This window comes from Protopterus annectens, chromosome 6.part0 (genome assembly GCF_019279795.1).
Source record: "Protopterus annectens isolate FY-2018-M chromosome 6.part0, PAN1.0, whole genome shotgun sequence".
Taxonomy (NCBI): Eukaryota; Metazoa; Chordata; order Ceratodontiformes; family Protopteridae; genus Protopterus; species Protopterus annectens.
The window spans coordinates 370,704,190-370,727,730 of record NC_056737.1 but is presented as its reverse complement, the minus strand read 5'-3'; the positions used below and the strand labels follow the sequence as shown (position 1 = coordinate 370,727,730).

Below are 23,541 nucleotides of genomic sequence, written 5' to 3'. Positions count from 1 at the left end.
TTTTTATATATAAAAAAAAAATATATATATATATATATATATATATATATATATATAGATATATAAAATATATGTGTATGTATTTGCAAATGGGAACCTATCTAAAAGTTTTTTGAATAATTAAATAATGCCTGCCTTGACCTTTAAAATGCTGAAAATGTCCAGAACAAAAGATAAAAATCATGATACCAGTTGCATGTGAAGCATTAAACCTTACCTGCCAGCCTTCCAAAATAGCTTCAATATCCCCACATGAAAGAGTCACCAAAACTCGATCAAAAACAAAAAAGGTAAACTTCCTAAATTCAGAACACAAATTAGAATGCCTATAGGCATTGTTGGTCTTCTTCCTATTAATTTCATAAATGTGTTCACTTATCCTATCTCTCAACCTTCTATTTATTTTACCTACATAAAACGCATTACAGGAGCTGCACAAAGCAAGATGTACTTCGTGTTGTATTGCAATTCACTTTTCTGGGACACGGACTGGTTCTATTATGTTGATGGACCACAGCATAGGAGTCTCCATGTATAAATCTGCACACTTTACAGAGACTGCATGGGCAGAGATCTATGAAATGAGGTGAAATCTCAGTAACAAAAACAATGTGCATGTGACTGACTTTCTCTAGTAACATCAGTAGGATGTATGACATTGTTCAAAAGAACTGGTCAGTTCTTCAGATGGATGAGTGCATTACAGAAGTGGTGGGCAATAAACCCAGTTTCTGCTTTAAGAATGCTATGTCTCTGAAGAGACAGTTATGTTATGGTCCTAGTCTGGACAGTGATAACAGTTCTCTGAGATCTGAGAGGGTTGGGACCTTCCTTTTTCATTTATGCAAAGAGTGTAGTTATATTTCAAGTGTTAGAACTTTTCAGCACCCTTTAACTGGATTCACTTTTATTCTCAGGCTGTATGCCAGTTGTAGAAGTTGTGATTTGGTGTACCTGGCAGTCTGTAGTAAATGTCCTCACTTTTATGTGGGGAAAACTAACAGACCTTTTAAAGAAAGAATTTTGAAGCATATGAGTGATATTCGGCTTAAGAACATGACAAATGTGCTTGTGAAACATGTTTCTATGAATCCAGGGCACACTTATTCATTTTTGGTTTTACAGCTGCTGAAGAAGAATAACAGGTGAGGTAATATTGTTCATAGTACTGAACTTGCTGAGATGAAGTAGATCAAGAGGCTACAAGCCGATAAGACTCCTGGGCTTAATGGAACTCTACCTTTAAGACCTGCATTACACATATCTCAGCTGTTTCATTGATTACACTCCTTTGATTTTCTGATTGGACAGTTTTTATTGAATGGAATCTGTGTTTTTGTTTATAGGGTTACTTTGTAGCTAGTGATTTTAAATCTGAAGAAAGCTCAATGTTGGAAAGGACTTATCTATTTTCTTTTATTTATTAAACGTTTTATATACTTTTAAACTGGATTTGGCCAGGTTCATACTAGGCTATCTGCCCTAGGGCATTTATAAGCCTAGCCAGAGTGTGTTTGGCTTTCGCCACCCATTTTAATTAATTTTGCTATGCCCTTTTGTGAGGTTAGTATACTGTGCCTCTGTCTAACAGTGACACAGAAGTGATACCCAGGGTAAACCTACGATCTCCCATCCCCTCATCAAGATTCCTCTTGAAGAGAGTCAATGAGAGACTCTGCCTAACCTGGACTGGGATTTTATTCCAGAGTTAAGGGAGCCTCTGGGTTATGAATCTGTCCCTCCAGCATGTCCTATTTATTTCAGTGCTGAGGTTCAAGTCTCTCGACCGTGTAGCTCAATGGGATTTGGATTTTCTGAGGTGCAGCATGTCCATTAATTCCGGGTTGGACATGGCTTTATACGTCAGGCACAGATCGCCTCTGAGCAGGCGGTATGCCACTGAGTAGAGCTGGAGTTTCTTTAACCGGGCAGCATATGGCATCTGTTTGAGCCCTTTGATCCTCTTGGTGAGGTACTTTTGGGGTCTTTCCAGTTGCTGCAGGTGTCTGGTAAGGTACATCCCAAAAGGGGCATTGTACTCAATTATGGGCCTGATTAGGGATGAGTAAAGAGTCACGATGACCTCCCTGATCTAGATGTGAATCCCTTCATGATTAGGTGGGCTATATAAAATGTTTTCTAACCACTTTGGCCACGTGGTTGTCAAATGAGAGATTGCTATCAACTTGGGTCCCCAGGTCCCTAATTACTTCTTCTGTACTTAATGAATTACCACCTATGTGGTAATTTGTGGGCACTTTGTTTTTGCCAAGGGGATGACTATACACTTTTTGGCATTTAGCTTGAGGACATGGCTCTGGCACCAGTTGTCTGTTTCTATGAGGCCCTTTTGGAGGATGCTTGTGTCGGCTGGAGAGTCAATTATGGCGCCCAGTTTGCAGTCATCTGCGAACTTAGTCAGCCACAGTCCTTCCATGTTGGCCTGTACCTCCGAGAAATATATACCAAACAAGAGAGGTCCCAGGACTGAGCCTTGTGGGACGCCACTTGTAACTGGTTTGGAGTCTGACATGGCTCCAGCAATTCTAACCATGTGGGTTCTGTCCTTGAGCCAGTTTGCAACCCATCTAGTGACATAGGGGTTTATATTTAAGCTGGTGAGCTTATCTATAATGCCCGAGTGGGGTATTGTAGCAAAGGCTTTTGCGAGGTCCAGGTAGGCTGTGTGGACCACCTTCCCCTTGTCAATGGCCTTGGTGACTGTTTCAAAGAAATCGACCAGGTTTAAGAGGCAGGATCTGCCCTTAACAAAGCCGAACTGGGTAGGATCCAGTGTCTGTAGGTCCCCAATATCTTTATTTATGAGGTCCATGATGATCCTTTCCATAGCTTTGCAGACCAAGCTAGTCAGGCTTATGGGGCGATAGTTTCCAGGATCCGTTGAGGCATCACCTTTGTGGAGTGGGACCACTGTTGCTGTACGCCACTCTTTGGGTACATATCCTTTAGTAAGGCTGAGATTGAACAGTAGTTTTATGTTTGGGTTTAGCTCTTCATGGAGTTCATGTAGGACACAGCCTGGGACATCGTCTGGTCCCATTGATGCTGTGTTTTTTGCTTTGGAGAGGGCGGCTCTTACCTGAGCATCTGAGATGTCAGGGGGGCAGCACTCTGCTGGGATAGATATTTGCCCTTTTGGTGGGGGGGGGGGGGAGAAGTTTGCGCTGAACCTGTCAGCTAGGATGTTGGCAATGTCTGTGGGTTGAGTGTATTTTCTGTCATTTGGGACTAATTATGAGCATATCTGGGAATTCCCACCCAGGTTCCTAACATAACTAAAGAAAGCCTTGTGATTATCCTTAGTGTCCTGTGCAATGTTTCTCTCTAAGCTGACCTTAGACGATTTTATGAGTGCCCGTAGTTTTTTGCTAATACTGATCAGAGATGCCTTCCCTTTTTGGGATTTTGCTCTATCATGTAGTAGCTTCCTCCTTCTTTTGTATAGTTTGTTTATAGCTGGGGTCCACCAGACAGGATGTCTGCCTTTGGAGGATTGGGTCTTGGTTTTATTTGGGATTGCATGATCTATGCATTCCTGAAGGTGTTCATAGAATGCGTTTATAAAGGATTCTGTGGTCTGGGCCGTATTTTCCACAGGCCCGTGGGCTTTGAAGGATTCCACCTCGGTTTTGAGGAGTGTGAAATTTGCTTTAGAGAAGTTTTTCACTGTGGTTTTCTGGGCAGGGGGTGGGGTCGGGATGTGAATATCCAGTGAGATTAGTTTATGGTCTGATCTTACCAGTGAGGGATACACTTCTGGTCTGGAGCATAGAGTCCCCATGTTGGTGATGATCAGGTCCAGTATGTTTTCCCCTCTTGTGGGAGTGGTAACAAGTTGTTCCATAGCATTTGAGTTTATAAATTCTAGGAACCTTTGGGCTAGGGTGTTGGAGCTAGAGTAATGCACCCAGTCTATGTTTGGGTAGTTGAAGTCGCCCAATATAATGGTGTTTGGAGAGACCTTCATATTTTCCAGTGTTCTCAGGAAGGCCGAGTGGGGTTCCTGAGTTTGGGAGGGTGGTCTGTAGCAGGCTATAAACTGGAAGGCAGTTTTACCCACTGTTAGTTGCACATGGATAGTCTCTGATGCTTCGTGCTGTGCCAGCAACCTGGAGGTGTGGGTATCTTTGACGAATATTGATACTCCCCCTCCTTTTGTGGTTCGGTCCAAGTTTTGGGGCCGAAAAGCATGGTATGAGGTGTAACCTGGTAGTGCTGGGGTGCTGTCAGGAGTCTTGAACCAGGTTTCTGTTACTGCACAGATATCGATGTTCTCCATGCTAAGGAGAGTTTCGAGTGCGTGCATCTTGAGGTTTAGACTTCTGGCATTGAGTAGCATTACTCTTAGTTTCTTATCCCTTGTGATACCTATGGAGGTGGGTTTGTCTTTTGAGCCTTGCCTAAAAAAGGCACTGTGGGGGTAGCAAGAGCCTTTGCCAATATCCGAAAGCCCAGGGGTGACAGGTGCAAGCCGTCCCTAGTGAAGCATCTTGGCTTGTCGAGCATGTCATCCCAGTCTGACAGGCATTGGATCCCCTTTGAATGACACCAATACTTAAGCCAATTGTTGAAATTGATCATCTTGTCTTCATATTGTGGCATCATTCTTGGTGAGGGTAAGATGCTACTCAAGGTCAGGGTCATACTGGCCTGGGCTACATGCTCAGAGAGCTCCTCTATGTCTCTTTTCATGTAGTCCAGGGAGGTATGTCTCAGGTCATTCACACCAGCATGGACAATGACTGAGTCATAGTTGTACTTGCCTTGGAGTGACCTGAGTGCTTGTGTTATGTGGCGGATCCTAGCGCCTGACAGGCAGCTCACCGTGACCTTCTCCTTGTTCAGCCTGGTGAGCGGGACGTCATTGTGCCTGGCGATAGAGTCACCTATTACAAGTGTATCAGGTGTGTTGTTTAGCCTTAAGGGCTGTGACTGTTCGGCACACTGGCTTTGTGAGCTATGTGTTGCACGTGTTTTGTTTTGGGGTAGCGGTTGCTTGGGTGTCTGCTTTGGAGGTCTCTGCTGCTTAGGCAGATTTTTATTTAGAGCCTCCGAGTATGTTTTTTTGTATTTATGTGTTTGGTTTGCTGTCGTGGTAGGTCTATGTGAGACTGGAATTGTAATGAGTGTGGTTTCCTTTTCCTGACTGGTTATGCCAGTACTGAGTTGAGAGAGCTTAGCCTCCAGTTTGACTATATGGTTGCATCTCTCACATGTGTTGGAATTTGTTGGGAGGAGGAGAGGGTTGCCTGTGTATATGAGGCAGTTGTAACATTGCCTCAAGATTCCCAGATTCACCAGCTGGACCGGAGAGGAGATTGACAACTGACCTTTGGACATGCTAGAATAGTATTGGGAATTCCTTTATAATTGAGAAAAAGGGCCAGTGGGGAACAAGATACTCAAGGGGAGTTTGTGAGGGTGTAGTGCTTTTAATGTTTCAGTGCTGACTTATATAATTGCTTTAGTGAGCAAGTGCCAGGTAGCTTAAATGCAATATGTTACAGGTAACTTAAATGCAAAAACAACAAACAGTAACTTTCTTTCAAGTGAAACAAGGAAATAAGTACAGTAAGCAATGCAGATATCACTAGGGATCCACAGAAGCGCTGAAAAGCCGCATTTTAGGTGGAATTAGCGTTTCAGGGAAATAACAAGCAAACAAACAACAAGCATACAAACAAAGCTAGATTCAGCAGGCCTGGTTCTAGTCTATGCTACAGCAAACAAGGTGTACCAATTTCAGTAAGAAACAGTTCAAATATGCAGTTAAGCCTTTAACCAGAAATTCCCAGCTCAGAAGGGGAGAGTCCAGCCTCTCCTCCCACAAGAGTGCAGACCACAAACCTTCTTAATGTAAAATAACTGGCCTGAAGCCCAAGTTCTTAAACCAGAACTAATACACTTTTAGAATAACAGACACTGATCCCTCAATCAGCAATTCGTTAGTTGGACCATTCTTTTTTCTTGGTTTTGTGCTTCTTGTTCAGGAAGAACTTTTTGCTATAGTTTGTGTATTTATCTTATTATTAATTTTTTTAACTGTAATTTTATTTGCTACCCCTACCGGCCCAGCCATTGACATGTATGCTATAGTTTAGATAGTGTATGCCTGCCAACATACTTCTGCTGCAGTTGTTGTATTGTGTGTAAATTAAAACTGTTGTACTGAGTTGAAGTTCCCTCTAAACATTTAGGCATAGCTTTAACTGAGCATACTCTTGTATTTTTTTTGTTTGTTTTTAAGATAGTGTTTCTGTCTATGGAAAATAAACGGCTAATACACATTCCTATTTTATAGCCTGCACTGTCATCATCCCTGGAAAAATCTCTTTTGTGGCTTGCCGTAAATGAAGATGGGGTCAGCATTCTGGAGTACAACAGTATGGTATGTACAACATAGACTGCTTTAGAATTTTTTTAAGCATACCGACCTTTTTTTGTCTTGTAGACACCAGGTCACCTATCAAAAAAGCAAAGTGCTGAGCTGCTGTGGCTTATATGTTTTAATTCCATATCTTTAAAGTGATCTGATGAACTACCTACAAAATCTGTAATATAACTCAATATGAGTAGTAATTGTATACATGCCTGAAGATGGAATGCCAAACATAACCAAGAAGTTGAAGCTGAATGTGTTCAAGTAACTTTGTCACAAAAGATAAAAAGTGTATGTAAAAATGTTGATTACAAGAGAGTTTGACTGATTGAGTTGAGAAAATTTTTGGAACTGCAAGACTTTTTTAATTCAGCAAGGCAGTGTTCATGTTCGTTGCAGAGCTCATGCCCACACTCACTGTTAATTTGATTGCCAGTGCTTAATTTCAACTGCTTAACTCTAGCAAATAAATATGACTGAGTGATTATATGTAGTTTTAAGAACTTATATTAGAATTAAAATACCCCATTAAATATGATACTTCAAGTACCTATTATACATTTGTCCAGAGCAAAAGATAAAAATCAGCTCAGTCAGAAATCTGCATACTGCATGATTCACAGTCTGCTTCACTACAAGTGTAGCTGTTTTTATACTGTCTGCTATTTTAATCATTGTTAACATTGTGTTTCTTAAAGATCACAGGACAGTGCTTAGGAAAACTGATCAAGTGGTGTGTTGCTAATTACATCTGAGTGTATATATTTCTACATTATCACACACTGCTGTCATCTGTGACAGGACTGTGTTGTTGAAATGAGAGAGAGAGAAAAAGAGAGGAAAAAGCTATTATTTTGAGGAGCAAAGTAACCTGTAAACAGTCACACAGGACCTGACTTGCATGCCATTCACTTGAAAGAAGTATTTTTATGAAAAGAGAACAAAATCATCCCATTATTCTGAGATCAGTGCATCAGGAGAATTATGTTTCTCCATAGTACAGTGACCTTAGAGTCAGTTACAGTTAAAGAAGTGGAGCGTTGGCAGTTAATCTCCCAATATATTGGTGGGGAAGCCCCCCAAATGCCAATAACACAAGTGTAGTTTACCTAATCACTGTATTTTGGAGAAGAGAATATAGAAACATTTCTGTAACTCAGGTGGGGCAAACTAACTGTGCCTTGTGCAAACTGCTGTGACAGGATGCAGTTGGCAGTGCTGGACAGTGTTGCAGAGATGCTGACTGCATAACTATACCATTGAGATTTTTTTTTTTTTGGTATTCCACTTTACAAGACCATTCTTTGTTCTCACGTTTACAAGTTTAGGTTGAGGGAGGCACCAGTCTGCAGTGATCTTTGAGTGAAAAGTCAGTTTTAGAGTGGTGCAGTGGTTAGTGTTGTCACCTCACAGCAAGACGTTTTCCAGTTCAATTCTCAGCTGGGGTGCCTTTTGTGCAGAGTCTGCATGTCCTCCCTGCATTTGCGTGGGTTTCCATCGGGTCCTTTAGTTTCCTCCCACATTCCAAAGACATGTGTCTGGAGTGTTTCTCCCCAGGCCTCCACTGAAAATGGGTTCTGTCCATGTCGGGCTTTCCCAGTAAACAAATGTTAAATAAAAAATAAATTAAAAAAAAAAAAAGAAAATAGAATTTTGGTAAAGAACCATTTTACAGTGGTTGAAAAAAAGAGCCCATTTGTAGTTAGTTGATGAGGAAATTTAGTCAGCCAGGAAAGTTTTCAGTCACCCATGATTGTTAACATCATCACAGCTCATTCTGAAAAGCTATCCTAGATTCCACTTATAAACTAATAAAAGATTTGATATGAATGAGGTACAAGGCATGAAGGTTTCAAAGTTTTTTCTGTGTTTCACAAACACTTTTCCTGAACTAAGTGCAGCATGTCACTGCTGGCACTAGCAGATTAAGTGTATTTTGATTCGTGGATGTTTCTCAAGCCATGGACCCACACACACACACACACACACACACACACACACACATTTTTTGCTCACGTATAAATGCTGGTATTCTTTTGAATCTCTTGGGATTCATCATCCTGCTTAAAGATAATTTAATCTGTTCTCATTATATTCTACCAAAGTCCATAGCAATTAATTACAGTCACTTAACTGTTTACAAATCAGTTGCCCAGATGTGATAAAAAAGGCACAGTAAAGTATCCTAACTTGCTTTACACAAATGTCCACTAGTGCTATAAAGCCAGACTGATGACTGGATCACTGACTCTGGCTGTCATGACAGGTTATTCTCGCCCACAGACAGTCGTGTATGCTGCAGTTATAGCCCCATTGTTGACTTACGCGCCACAGGTGTCTGATAGGGGTAAAACTATTAAATTTATTTTATACAAATACATACTATTTCTGCAAAGACAGAGTTACCTTTCATCTACATAGTTTCACCTCTACCCAGCTGTTATAGCCAGTTTGCTCTGTACACTATATATGATCATTATAATTATAATACCCCTCAACTAATTAGCATTAGTCAGGGTCAGATCCAAAAAGTAATGAGGGCCAAAAGCCTAAAATCAAAGATGGATAGGATAAAACGGGAGTCTTACATACTTAGATTTTTGCATTAACATGCATTTTCTGAAGAATGCAAAGTCTAAAACGCACATTTCTTTCATTATTTAGTGACTATAATTCTCAGTGATTTGCCAGATACCACAGATTTTATGAAGAACAGGACAAAGTGTGTGAAATCAGGGATAGGTGAATGCTTTTTTAACATAAATACCTATATGTATTCCAATATGTTTCAGACAAATTCATCTTAGCCCAGCTGGTTAACTAAGCATATGACAGAGGGTTAACTACTTTCATCCACAAACCCCAACACAGCACAGTTATATCCACTTCATTATGTAAAACTCCTCTGACTATGGTGAAAAAATAGTATCTCTTGACCTCTTAGCACAAGAATGAGGGACAAAGAAACAAAATCAGGGTCAGACTTTAAGTATTGCTCTTGTATACTTAGTTGCTAGAGTAGTAGTGTTTGGAATAACATATATTTTCGAAGTATATGGAGTCTTAAAAATCAAATGTCTGTCATATAGTGACTGCAATCCTCAGTGATTTGGCAGAAAAACATAGATTTTATGAGGCACAGACCAAATACATGATGCAAAGTTAGGGATATCCTGTGAAATCAGAGACAGTTTAAGATTTGCTTCACACAAAGACTTGGCAGAGAATAAGTATTTCTTTTACCTGTTTGTTGACATTGTATAGCCACAGGAGAAAAAAATTGTCCATGTTCAGAGATTACCATATAGTACTTTTTTACATAATTTAGGAATCTTTTTACACAATTTTTTTTTTTACCTATTGTTACGCGTTACCATCTTATATCAATGATGTTGTTTTTTTTTAGAAAAAATAGGACTACCTGGAAAAATAATAACATTGGGTTACATACAATAGACGAACCTATATACTAATATAAGACATCTGTTTGGTATAGAATAGAAGCTATTAGGTTCTTTAGGGGCCCTCTCCTTCAACTGAATATATAGTAGAACTACTCTCATTAACTTAACTCTCTCATTTTTTTTGATTTTCATAATACTGTATATCATCATGGGGGGGAGCCATGGGGGGGGCATTGCCCCCCCATGTATGCAAATCTGGTCATGGGTTTGTTATTTTAGAGTTATATATAGACACAGTTTTTTTTATTTTTTCTATTATATATTTTTTATATTTTTAGTGGAATTTGGTTTATTTTAGTGGAAGGTGGTGTTTGTTCTGATTTGAATTGTAATTTTTTTTTCCTACAATTTGATGGTTTAAGTGATTTGATGGTTTTTTTTGGTTTGGTATTGTTTTTTTTGGGGTTTGGTGCTTGTGGGATTTGTAAAATTTTCAATTATTAATTTTTTATTAATTTGAATTTGGAACTAGTGTATGTGGAGTGGCCATCATACTTTGCATCCTTTGCATACTTTGCAGGCTTTGCCATATGGAATAATGCTGATAATCTTAATATATGTAATAAATATTTATATTTTATAATGAATTATAGTTAGTGCTACTTGTCTAGGGGTGTCTAGGGTATTAATTATATTTAATAATAAGATAGTTATAAGCGTTTAAATGGTGGCAAAAACAAGCAAAATCAAGCATATTTAACAACAATAACATTACACGATAAATACACTACAAGATAATAGAGAAACTTTATATTTTGTTTAACTCTTTTTTTTTGCTTTACAGAATTACTTTTAATTTATTTATAATAAATATTTATGTTATGTTCATTATGGATGTGTCAGACATGGTTGATCGATCTGGAAATTAAATTTTCTTTTCTCAAAAAAATATAAAATAAAAAAGAAAATCTAGTTATTCAATCTACCAATCTATGCCATTCACCATAGTATTGATAAGAAAGGTTACTACTCCTTAAATACAAGGCATGTAATTTAATTGTATTTTGTTGTATCCTGTTTTCCATATATTAATAACATGAAATACTAAACAAAAAAAAATTTTAATTTGTAAGGGGTGTATAGTATATTCTACAGTGTAACATGCACAATTTTACATCGATTGAAACTAGAGAGCCTTCAAAAAGAGGCTCTTGGAACATATGAGGGACAAAACAATAGAAAGGAAAGAGTAGTCCTGGCCATGCATTTTCTAAACTTTCATAATGGGAATTTTTGGGGAGCTAACAAGGGTTTTAGAATTAGTTTGTTTTTGTTTAATAATAATATAATGTTAATATTATTTTTAATATTGTGTAGTATATATATATGTATAGATTTTAAAAAAAAAGATGAAGTATTGGTTTGAATGAAGATTTTAATTTGAAAGTGCTGAATTTTTATTAATTATTATTATTTATTAGATATTTGATAATTTGATTGATTATTATATATATAGTGCCTTTGGTTTTTATATATCTTGAAGGCTGGTTTTATGTGGCGTTTTAGGTTGAATTTTGTTTTGGCTGATGTTTTGTTTTTGGCTATATGACCATATAGTACTGTTCGGTTAAGTGAGTTGCTCAGAGTCATATAGCGAGCATATGAAGCTAGAAGAAATCAGACCCTGTAAGGGCATAGCTCTTTACCAGCTTAAAGCATTAGTCCTATGTGAAGAATGCCATCCAGTGGGTTTCATGCAAATGCTCACTAGTACTGTAAACCCAGATTTAAAAATAGGCAAACAGGAAGATGGTAAATTGTTTCATCCACAGTCAGTAACCCACCCTCATTTAGTGAGTATAATCCACAATGATTTACAACAAAACCCCACATTTTTGAAGCACATACCATAAATGTAAAGCAAAGTGTGGGACATTCTGTGATATCAGGGACACTACTTTTTGCGACACAAGTAGCAGAGAATAAATATTCCAACGTATCTCTTACAAATGCACAGTAGCCATGTAAAGCCAGATTTTAAAATAAGAAAACAACATGGGGTAAGTTGTTTTTATCCACACCCTGACTACCTCCCCATTCAATGACTATAATCCTCAATGAATTATCATAAAAATGTCTCATGCGAAGGGTGGTACACCTCCCTTATGATGCAGTGTCAATAAAGGAAAATTAATCAAATTACATTGTAGGAAAATAACCCACAGCCTTCTGCACCAAAGATGAATGTCATACCTATTGAGCTGCTAAGAATGCTTTAGTATACTTCACTACTGAGTATGACTGTTTTTTTTTTTTTTTAATTTATGAGGTACAGACTGAATATATAAGGTAAGTTCAGGGAAATTATTTGATATCAGGGACCGTTTCCACTTTATTTCACACTGTAACCAGAGAATAAATATTCCAATGCATTCCATACAAACACACTAGTACTGTGAAACCAGGTTTTAAAACAATGAAACCACACCCCCAACCCCAATTTGGGGGATGAAATCCTCAGTGATTTGCCAGAAAATCAAAATGTTATGAAACATACCAGAATATGAGGAAAATTCAAGGGTAGTCTGCAGAGTCATAGTTTCACCTTTTGTTTGTTAATGTACAGTGACCAAAAGAAGCTTCATTCGCCCACAACCATTATAGTTTCATAGTTTCATAGTATAATACTAGGCTATCTGCCCTGGGGCATTTGTAAGCCTAGCCATAGTGATGTGGCATTTGCCACCCCATGAAATGGTACAAAAAATGTACAGAATAAATTTAGAATATACTGTGCCTCTGTCTAGTAGTGACACAATGAAGGTCCCCTTATATAATAGAATTAGTTTACTGTGCCCCTGTCTAGCAGTGACACAGATGTGACCCCTGGGGTAAACTTACGATCTCCCATCCACTCATCAAGATTTCTCTTGAAGAGAGTCAGTGAGGGGCTCTGCCTAATACGAACTGGGATCTTGTTCCAAAGCATGGGAAGCCTCTGGGTTATGAATCTATCCCTCCAGCATGTCCTACTCATACTTGTGCCGAGGTTTAAGTCTTTAGCTCTCGTGGTCCTGATGGACTTGGATTTTTTTGATGTGGAGCATGTCCATAAGATCCTGATTGGACATGGCCTTGTACGCCAGGCAGAGATCACCTCTGAGCAGGCGGTATGATACTGAATAGAGCTGAAGTTTCTTTAGTCTGGCAGAATAAGACATATGTTGGAGACCCTTGATCCTCTTGGTGAGGTACTTTTGTGGTCTCTCCAGCTGTTGCAAATGTCGGGTGAGGTACATACCAAATGGGGCATTGTACTCAATCATGGGTCTGATGAGGGAGGAATATAGGGGTACAATGACATCCTTGGATCTGGATGTGAATCCCTTCATGATGAGGTGTGCAAGGTAGAATGTTTTTCTAACCACTTTGGCAATGTGGGTATCAAATGAGAGGTTGCTGTCGACTTGGGTCCCTAGGTCTCCGATTACTTTTTCCGTACTCAGTGGGTTGCTGTCTATGTGATAATTTGTGGGTACTTTGTTTTTCCCAAAGGGGATGACTATACATTTTTTGGCATTTAGTTTAAGGCCGTGACTCCAGCACCAGTTGTCCGTTTCTGTGAGGCCTTTTTGTAGGATGTGTGTGTCTGCTGGTGTATTGACTATGGCGCCTAGTTTGCAGTCATCTGCGAACTTTGTCAGCCACAGCCCTCCCATGTTTGCTTTAACATCTGAGAAATAAATGCCGAACAAGAGGGGTCCCAGGACAGATCCCTGTGGGACACCACTTGTGACTGGCTTTGAGTCTGACATTGCTCCAGCAATTTTAACTTTATGGGTTCTGTCCTTTAGCCAGTTTGCAACCCATCTAGTGACATAAGGGTTTACTTTTAAGCTGTTGAGCTTATCTATGATGCCTGAGTGGGGTATTGTGTCGAAGGCCTTAACCAAGTCCAGGTATGCTGTATGGACTGCTTTGCCCTCGTCAATGGCTCTAGTGACTGTTTCAAAAAAGTCAACCAGGTTTAAAAGGCAGGATCTGCCCTTTACAAAGCCGAACTGGGTGGGGTCAAGTGTCTGTAGGTCCCCTATGTCTCTGTTTATGAGTTCCATAATGATTCTTCCATAGCTTTGCAGACCAGGCTGGTTAAGCTCATGGGGCGGTAGTTTCCAGGGTCTGTAGAGGCACCCCCCTTGTGGATTAGGACCACTGTTGCTGTACGCCAGTGTTAAGGTACATATCCCGAAGTAAGGCTAAGGTTAAATAGCATTTTTATGTGTGGGTTTAGCTCCTCTTGGAGTTCAATTAACACGCAACCCGGGATTCCGTCAGGTCCCATTGATGCTGTGTTTTTTGCTTTGTTTAGGGCGGTTCTCGCTTGGACATCTGAGATGACAGGAAGATTACATTCAGCTGGGATAAGTATTTCTTCTTTTGGGGGTGAAGGAGGGGAGAAATTTGCACTGAACCTGTCAGCCAGAATGTTGGCAATATCTGTGGGTTCAGTGTATTTTTTATTGTTGTGAACCAACTCTGAGCATATCTGAGGGTTTCCGCCCAGGTTTCTAACATAGCTGAAGAAGGCTTTGTGGTTATCTTTAGTGTCCTTAGCGATTTTTCTCTCAAAGTTGGCCTTGGATGTTTTTATGAGAGAACGTAGTTTTCTGCTAATGTTGATCAGAGATGTCTTCCCTTCATGGGATTTTGCTCTGACGAGCAGTAGCTTCCTTCTTTTGTTATACAATTTGTTTATGGCTGAGGTCCACCAGACAGGACGCTTACCTTTGGTGGAGAGGGACTTGGATTTGTTTGGGATTGCATGATCCATGCATTCTTGGAGATGTCCATAGAAAGCATTTGTGAAGGATTCGGCATTGTGGGATGTGGTATCCACTGGCACAGTGGGCTTAAAGGATACCATCTCAGTCTTAAGAAGAGTGAAGTCTGCTTTTGAGAAGTTTTTCACTGTGGTCTTTTGTGCTGGGGGTGGAGGTGGGATATGTATATCCAGGGTGATTAGTTTGTGGTCAGATCTCACTAGTGAGGGGTATACTTCCAGTGTGGAGCATTTTGTCCCCATGTTTGTGATGATCAGGTCTAGTATATTATCTCCCCTAGTGGGAGAGGTGACTAATTGTTCCAGTGCATTTGAATTTATGAATTCCAGGAACCTTTGGGCTAGGGTATTAGGGCTACCAGACTACAGCTGGTTTTGCTTCTTTTTGTCTCTGTTTGCCTACAGTGTGTCTTGAAGTAAATCACTTCTTGAGACAGCGCTCCCAAGGTAGTCACTAAAAAGAGGCAACAGATAAAAACCCAATAATTACAAAAAAACCACCCTTCCCACTGTGGTAAACAAAACTCAGTTGCCAAGAGATGCACACTTAGAAACCACACTGACTCAGCATCATTCTTCTTTCAATATTCAGCTTAGAAACATTGTCAGAACATCAGTAGACCATAAGGAAAATAAAATACTTCTTAAAGGGTACATCTGCTTTAATATATTATTAGTAGTAATACAGATAAACAATCCACTGTATATATGTACACACACACACATATATATGTGTGTGTGTGTGTATCTATATATATATATATATATATATATATATATATATATATATATATATATATATATATATATATATGGGTTTGCGTCTAAATCTTGAAAGCCCAAAATCCTGAGACCAATTTCTTGAAAGTTCAAAATACTGAAAACTCAAAATACTGAATCTCATAATACTGAAAACACACAGGATACCACCACTTGCTGTATTCCAGCATAAGTACAAACAGAAACAAATAGAAGACAAAAACCATGTTACTCTTCTCCAAGTATAAGCAGGGGGGCAAGCTCCCCCCCGCCACTTAAATATATCAACTCTGAGACTGCACTTATGTAGTGAAGTGCAGTCTCAGAGTTGATACATTTAAGTAGCAGTGGGTGTGGGGGTGCAGGGGCACTTGCCCCCCTGATTATAGTTAAAGGGTAATATGTTTCTGTATGTACTTGTGCTGGAATATAGTAAGTGTTGGTATCCTTTGTGTTTTCAGTATTATGAGATTTAGTATTTTGAGTTTTCAGTATTTTGAACTTTCAAGATTTTGGTCTCAGGATTTTGGGCTTTCAGGATTTAGAAGTGAAACCATACACACACACATACACATTATATAAAACATCAGTGACTGCTTTACATGAAACGTGTAACTGCTCCTTTCTTACACAGCCTTCCTCCAAAACAAGTCAAACAGTTTCTGTGCACATTTCTGATTGTGATTGTAAAGAAATTCAAAGGCATAGTGGCCTCAATGAATTTCAACTTGGTGTTCAAGGATATGTACACTGTCCTTAAACCTGTGTCTTCATACATAGCCTTCTTCAATAACTCACCCCCAAAATGATACTTCCCATGTACCCTTCTGAAATCATGATGTGCAAAAAGGTAAAGAAAATGTTGATTTTATGTATTTGTTTTCATCCACTAAGTGCCTCCCTAAACAGCCACTCCTGGCAGTCAGCTGCAGTGTGTCATTGTCAGAAGTGGTGAACATAACTGCCTTGTGATATTCATCCTTCTTAGTAAATGAAGTAAATATTTTCTCTTTTTCAGTGCAAGACGTCATGCACAGTCATGTGTCATAGCACGGTTTCATTTCTCGTCTTTCTTGAAAGACAAACTACAGTTCTGTAGTTCAGAAAGCATTAGACACTGCACTCGGCCAGGACAGGCCACTACAAGGGAATCATACACTTAAAAACCAGCTTGAACCAGAGTTCATTTTTATTATGCACTCTGGTCGTACCTCTCAAATTCTTTGCTCAACAACTCTGAACAAAACCAAAATAATGTGGGTGAAAATTAGGGGTGATTTTTAAATATTACTGATTCACTTAAAGTTCATAGTGCAGTAGGTTTTGAATCAGCATGCATTTTCTGAATGGTAAGAAGCATGAAACTGCCTGGCATTACTGACTGTAATCGTTAGTGATTTATCAAAAAAAATATAGAAAGGATGGGATAAAAATATGAAGGAAAATTAGAAAGATTGGAGAGGTATGGCTCCACTTCTGAAATGAGGATGGGGAGGTTAACAGCTGTCTTTTTGTTTTCTCCTCCAGTCATAGCTGCAAAAGTCTGTATTAAATTAGCCCATTTTCATTTTGGATTGCCTTCCCAAACTTAATTTCATTATTACATTTTATAACCACAAACATGACCCCTCCAGCTCTTAATGCCCCATAAAAAGTGTCCTTATTGATCCCCTCTGAAATCACAACCTACAACTAATCGATATGCACAACTAAACTATCCACAAATCAAGTCACCTTGCTCCACTTATAAATCTTATGCCCATCTCGTGTTGTTGCTTTTCAGTCAATACCTACAACTAATCAACCTGTAGAATTATTCTGTAGGCTGATTAATTGTAGGTTGCAATGGTTTGTTTTCTGCATGTCACACAGTTGTAGGTTGTATTTCATCTGAGTCCTCTGAAATCACATTCTTGGTGGGGCTTTAAAAGACGTTGTGCTTGTAGTTCTAGCTTGTTATCAGATAATTTCTTATACTTATATTTTTATATTTTACTGTCAACATATCAAAGCAGATTGCCTGTTACCTCAGATGAACAGAAACAAGGATATTGAGACTGTTTTTTATTCCTTGAATAACTGCCAGATTCTGATAATATGCATGCATTTTCTTATAGACCAAGTCTAGTCTTGAGGCTGATGGCTTTTACCCCATTTGCTTCATTAGCTCAAAATAAATAAAAGAAAAGAAAATAGCTGCAGATTGAAGGAGACAGGTTTTAATGGAGGGTAACTGGCATTTTCTGGTAGCCTGCAAACCTAAACAGAGGCTGAAAATCATCATTTAACATGGAACTCGGTGAAGAGTTTAGTGGTATGAAGAAAATATTTTACAATGGATTTGTCTGAGTGCCTTGTGCTCGATCCAGCCCTGGTAGGCGCTATGAGTATTTAGGAAGTACTTGCAGCATTTATCATTTCACTTTTTTCTTTTATGTGTGAAAAGAAAGCAAACAATTGTTATATTTGTCATGACAACTAACAAAAATAGTTATTACTGCTGAACATAATTTTCTTTTTTAATTACATTATTTTGTTGGCTGTCCATGGGCCCCCTGGAGCTGTGGAGCCCTGGTGGCCACCTGATTCGCCCCTGTTGTAACCCATCACTGATGTGAACACATTCATGGTGGGAGTAGGAATCTGTTAAGTGTGCATCTTGCCCCACAATGCATTTGTGATTTTTATGGCTAGAGTATCAAGGCATACCCGAGGTTTGGAAAATGTCCAGTTTGGGGACATAAGGATTGCTTGGTATGTTCTGGAATTACTTAATTATTTACACTTTGTTGACTGGGTTTGTTCCACTAGGCCATTGACCTGTTTTCACAGGAGACCCATGGTGATGTCCTTCTATTCCCATGTTGCAGTATTCATAACATGAGGGATTCCCCGCCTAGTTGGCCAGTATGCAAAAGATTTAACCTACTGCAAGGTACACGTGACACTGCACATAGGCTAGCAGCTAGTGTAGGCCATAAAAGTGATGTCTGCACATACCATCCTTAGAACATCTCTGCTGCCAGTCTGAACACCATCTTCTCTCATTTGTCTGATCACTGAGTGGTTGCTGTTTCAGATAACTACCCTCGTTGTGGAATTTTATTGTGTTGTTTGCAACGGCATGTTTTCCGAGGTTATTGACATTCATAAAAGGCAAATGTCATTTTAGAAGACAAATTCCACACAAAGATAACTATGATCAGTGTTTGTATTATCTGGGGTCTACTCATGACTATAAAGCTTTGCGATTTTCCAAGGGAGGGTCTATTGGGTCCATACAGTCCACCCTGTGAGCACCCGAAGAAGAAAGTAAAAAAGATTAGTCCTGAATCTTTGGCTGCACCTCTTAATCTGGATATCCCTCTTGAAGCCAGTGAAGGCCTAGAGGTCTGTACAGTGGCCGGTTCTCTTCCTTCAGCAGGTACTAGTTTGAAGGCTGCTAGGGAGAGTACCATGAGCACTTCTGCAGATGTTTTGTGGATGTCCATTCAGGATCGTAAGGGAGAACCATGGCTCACATATTTGGATGCCTCTCACTACTACTCCTTCTTGCTTAGCCTCTGAAGACAGTCCAACATCTGTCCTAGATACAAGGCCTATGTAGGTCCTTCCATCCCGGCCTAGGGTAGTTCCTCATCTTAAAAATGAAACAAAAACATTAACAAGTTTCTTCACAGGATCCTTTCCCAGACTGGCAGGCTTTCTCTCAGGGAATTTTTAATGCTTTTCTAGCTTTAAGATCTCCCTCTGTTTTTCTTCCTACTCCAGTTTTCCCCCTCCTCCTTTGCCTAGGAGTTCTGCTTTGGAACAGGAACCCTCTGAAGAATAGGTTTCATCTTCAGATGAGTCTCTTGCTTACTCAGCACAAATGGACTCTCCCTTGGGTTATGCTAATCCCTGAAGTAGATTCAAATGGTGGTGACTCCCATGAGGAAGACATCTATCTCTTTTGGAGAGACAATTTCCAGATTGAAAGATTTTTTTCAAATGGGAAAGTTTCCAAGTTTCAGAATTACAGATGGACTCCCCTTCGCATTCTACTATTCCACCTGTGTTGTCTGCCTTACAGGATGCTTTCCTCAGCTTCCAAAAGCCCTGACTCACCACCTTCTTCCCCAAAAAGGCAGGATTGGTTTTACAAGATCACAGAGGACAGCAAATATCTTTTCAAATGTCTTCTGCAGATCCTGCAGTGATCTCAGTGTCTGCTGATAGGCCTTCCAGGTGTATGCCTTCCACTTTTCTCCTTCCCTCTGATAAAGATAGTAAGTGGAAGGAGATGCTGTGTAAAAAAGTCTACACATCTACTTTGGCCTTCAGGCCATTAACTACCAAACTTATATGTCTAAGTATGTTTTGGCCCTGCTTTCTCAGGCTTCACAGCTGCTAACAGACCTTCTACACTCTGCAGCTAAGGCACAACTTTCTTCCCATTTTGAGAGCGTCTTCACAAGTTACCCATCACTCCATAAAGTGTAGTTATGATGCAGCTGAGGTATCTGCCAGGACAGCTGCATCTGTATCTGTCCTTAGGAGATATTCCTGGCTAAGATTATTGCCTTTGCCTGATGTCATCAATGCAAAACTTATGGATGCACCTCTTGACAATTCTGCCCTTTTTTGTGCTAATGGTGTTACCCTTTTTAAATCCTTTCAAAAAAAGGAAAATAGTTACAGGAACTTAAGCACATTTTTGTGTCCCCAGTTCCTAAGTATTATAGGAATTACCCTTACAAACCACTTTTTATGAGGAAGAAAACCCGTACCCCCTCCTTCCTCTTCCAAGAAAGGGACACGCAGGCAGAGCTCTTTCAGAATTCAATCAGCCAGCACCCAAAAGCCTCCCTTTCCTGACAAACCATTTAGTCTATGACTACATACCCAGACTCTCCAATATTCCTGTTTCCCACCATCTTTCTCACTTTCTTTCCACATGGACAAACATAACGACAGACTAATGTCCTTTCTGTTGTCCAAAACAGTTACTACATGGTTTGGAAATCCATCCCTCCTTTCATGGGCATCCCTCAACCCCCACAAGACCAGCTTCTTCATTTACTTCAGGTGCTTCGAGACCTGACTTCACAGGGGACCATTCAGGAAGTTCCAGTCTGCAAAGAGGAAAAGGGTTTTATTCCAGGATGTTCTAATCCCCATAAAAGCTGGTCCATGGAGACCCATCTTAGACCTGTCTCAAATCAGTCTTTTTCTACATGTTGCCACCTTCAGGGTGCTCACCCTCCAAACCTTGTTCCTTCTCCTAATACCTCAGGCTTCCCTGGTTCTCTTGATATCAAAGATGCATATCTTCATATCCCTATTCACCCTGTGTTGAGGAATCTCTTGCGCTTTTCTGTTGCTTCATCTCATTTTCAGGTTTGTGCTTTGCCCTTTGGACTCTCCATAGCACCTAGGGTATTCACAAAATGCTTGGCACATGTCATTGGCTTTTGCAGACTTCATGGCATTCTCATTTACCATTACTTGGATGACCTGCTTAATCAAGCAGACCATTCAGACACTCTGCTAGGGAATCTTCAAACCACCATCTCCTTGCTCCAAAGTGTAGGGTTCACTGTCAACTACAAGTCCTCTCTCAACCCTTCTCAGGATTAGGTTTTTCTGGGTTGCAGGATAAAGGCAGACCTTATGATGTTTTTTTCTGGCCCTGCAAAAACTGCAATCTCTTCTAACCTATTTTCAACAGTTGCTCCCTCTAACTTCATCGACAGCCAGAGAGTTTCTCATAATGCTAGGGTTCATGGCATCTGTTATCCCCATGTTACCCTTAGCCAGACTTCACATGTGATAATTCCAGTGGTATCTGAAATCTCTTTGGTCCCAGCATGCTCATCCTCTGGAGTTTGTTTTCTCTCTTCTCTCTTGTCTGAAGAAAGAATTACAGTGGTGGATTCAACAAATATCTCTGAATCCAGGCATTCCTCTACAGCCCCCTTACCCTGTGCAAGAGCTATTTACAGATGCTTCAGACCTGGGGTGGAGAGCGATGTTGGAGAAACTTAAAAGTTCTACATTTAAGGCCCACTTATCTGCCATTTCTGCATGTCTGCCTCTATCTCCTCCTTTATCTTCCAGGCAATAGAGGTTAAGCTTTTTCTTAAAGATGTCCTTTATATCAGACCTCCCAGAAAACCTTTACCACCCCCCTGAGATTTGAATTTTGTACCAAAAATGCTTACTCGGGCTCTCTTTGAGCCTGCAGTCTCAGCTTTATTGAAGCACTGCACATGGAATACTGTTCTGCTGCTAGCCATCACTTCTGCTAGAACAGTTTCTGAACTTTAAGCCTTAATGCTTTCTCAGCCTTTTCTCATTTTCCAAAAGGATAGTGTCCCTCTTCATACTAAACCCTCCTTCTTGCCTAACATGATTAATGATTTGTCCCTTAACCATTTACCTACTTTCTTTCCTTCCCTTCAAAATTCTGGTGAAAGGGTGCTGCATACCTTGGATGTACGTAGACAACTGTATAGATTTTACCTAGGCAAGACCTCCCTTTCCCTCCTCACTCAATCCATCAGACCTGTTAAAACATGCTTAACTACCTCACTTCATCTCAACTCCAAATACATATCCAACTGACTTTTAGCTTCCTCTCACTACCACATATACTACTCACTCAGTCTCCTCTATCTTCCCCTTCCTTCCCATTAGCCCTTCTACCTTGTTCCACTTACATGTGGAGCTTCTGCTTTATATCTGCTTGAGTTTAGTGCAATATTTGTATACAAGATTTAGGTGTACAAGTTTAGAACAGTAACATGTTTGAGCTTAGTACTATCTGTATATACATCCTACCTTTATTCTTAGCCTTTAGCTAGATATTGGTATATCTGTTCATTATGATGTTTCATATTGTATGTATAGTTAATGTTTGCTGCAGTATGTGTTATTTGCTATTGTATGTATATTCAGTTGTCCTTTATGTACTCTGCTGCTCATTTATTGTTCTGTCGAGCTTTTCTCCCTGGGCCTCCACTGAAAAGGACCTGTGTCCAGTTGTTTACCAGTAAACAAATGTAAATAAGTAATAAATAAATAAATGTCCACTAGAAAATCAGAACAACTGTGTGTTTCCTTTCACCCCAGGACACTGAGAAAGCCTGTGTCTAAACAGACAATTTCTACTTGGATCTCTAAGGCCATTTCTTTCTGTTATGCTTTCCGTGGAAAAACTCTCTTCCTCAGTAAAACCTCATTCCACTAGGGCTGTATCTTCATCTGGGGCCTTCTTCAAAGGTTTGGACACTGCCTCTATTTTGGATGCAGCTACATGGTCTTCTGTCCACATTTTCATCAAGCATTACAAGCTGGAAACTGTCTCCAGGTCCAGAGTAGGTTTTGCCAGGGCAGTCCTGCATGGCTTTTTTTCAGTCCTCCTCTGCTCCAACCTCCCTTTCCCTTTCATGAGTTTTAACACTCTCCCTCATTCTATGAATACTGCAACATGGGAATAAAAGGACATAGAATAGTTGTGTAAAATCTTACCATAACCACTGATGTCCTTCTCTTCCATGTTGCAGTATTCTATCTCACAATTCCTTCCCCCTTGGTTCATGGTTTTCTTTGCATGATATTTTGTTTCTTCCTCATATCCTTGGGCTGGTGTTCTGACTGGGACATTCATTTCTGAGGATGGTACGTGCAGACTTCACTTTTATGGCCTATGTCAGCTGCTAGCCTGTGTGCAAGAAGGATGCAGAGATGATCATGAAGAATAATGGTGAGATGGAAAAGAAAACCTATGCAGAGAAAGTAAAAGAAGACCAAAGGGGACTAGCAGAAAAGAAGGCAGAAGAAAACGAAAAATGGAAGTATATGGTAAAGATTCAAAGTAAAGATGAAGTGTGTGACCATTTAATAGCTCCTTTGGGTTTAAAAGCACATGAAGTATAAGCATTTATTCTTATTAAAAGAGACATTTTGTTTGAGACTGTTTTTTCAATGTGAAATTTTCTTGGAGACTGTGACTCATGGCATATGTTTGTGATAAAAGCATTTAACAGGGGAAAAAAAGAAAATTTATGTACAATTTCAACTAGAGGTTGAAAGAGAGACTTTAAAATGACATTTGAAAACTATATGCAAAGAAGTAGTCCTTATGAAACCATGAA

General features: G+C 39.7%; 1 protein-coding gene across 2 annotated transcripts in view; it reads left to right on the top strand.

Moving 5' to 3' along the window:
• Positions 1-23,541, top strand: part of LOC122804322 (pleckstrin homology domain-containing family H member 1-like) — a 1,703,720-nt gene that overhangs the window by 1,549,650 nt on the left and 130,529 nt on the right. For both annotated transcript variants that reach the window (XM_044074112.1, XM_044074113.1), the window contains one exon: positions 6,323-6,409. In XM_044074112.1, coding sequence (XP_043930047.1) covers positions 6,323-6,409 — 87 coding nt within the window. The remainder of the gene's footprint in view (positions 1-6,322; positions 6,410-23,541) is intronic.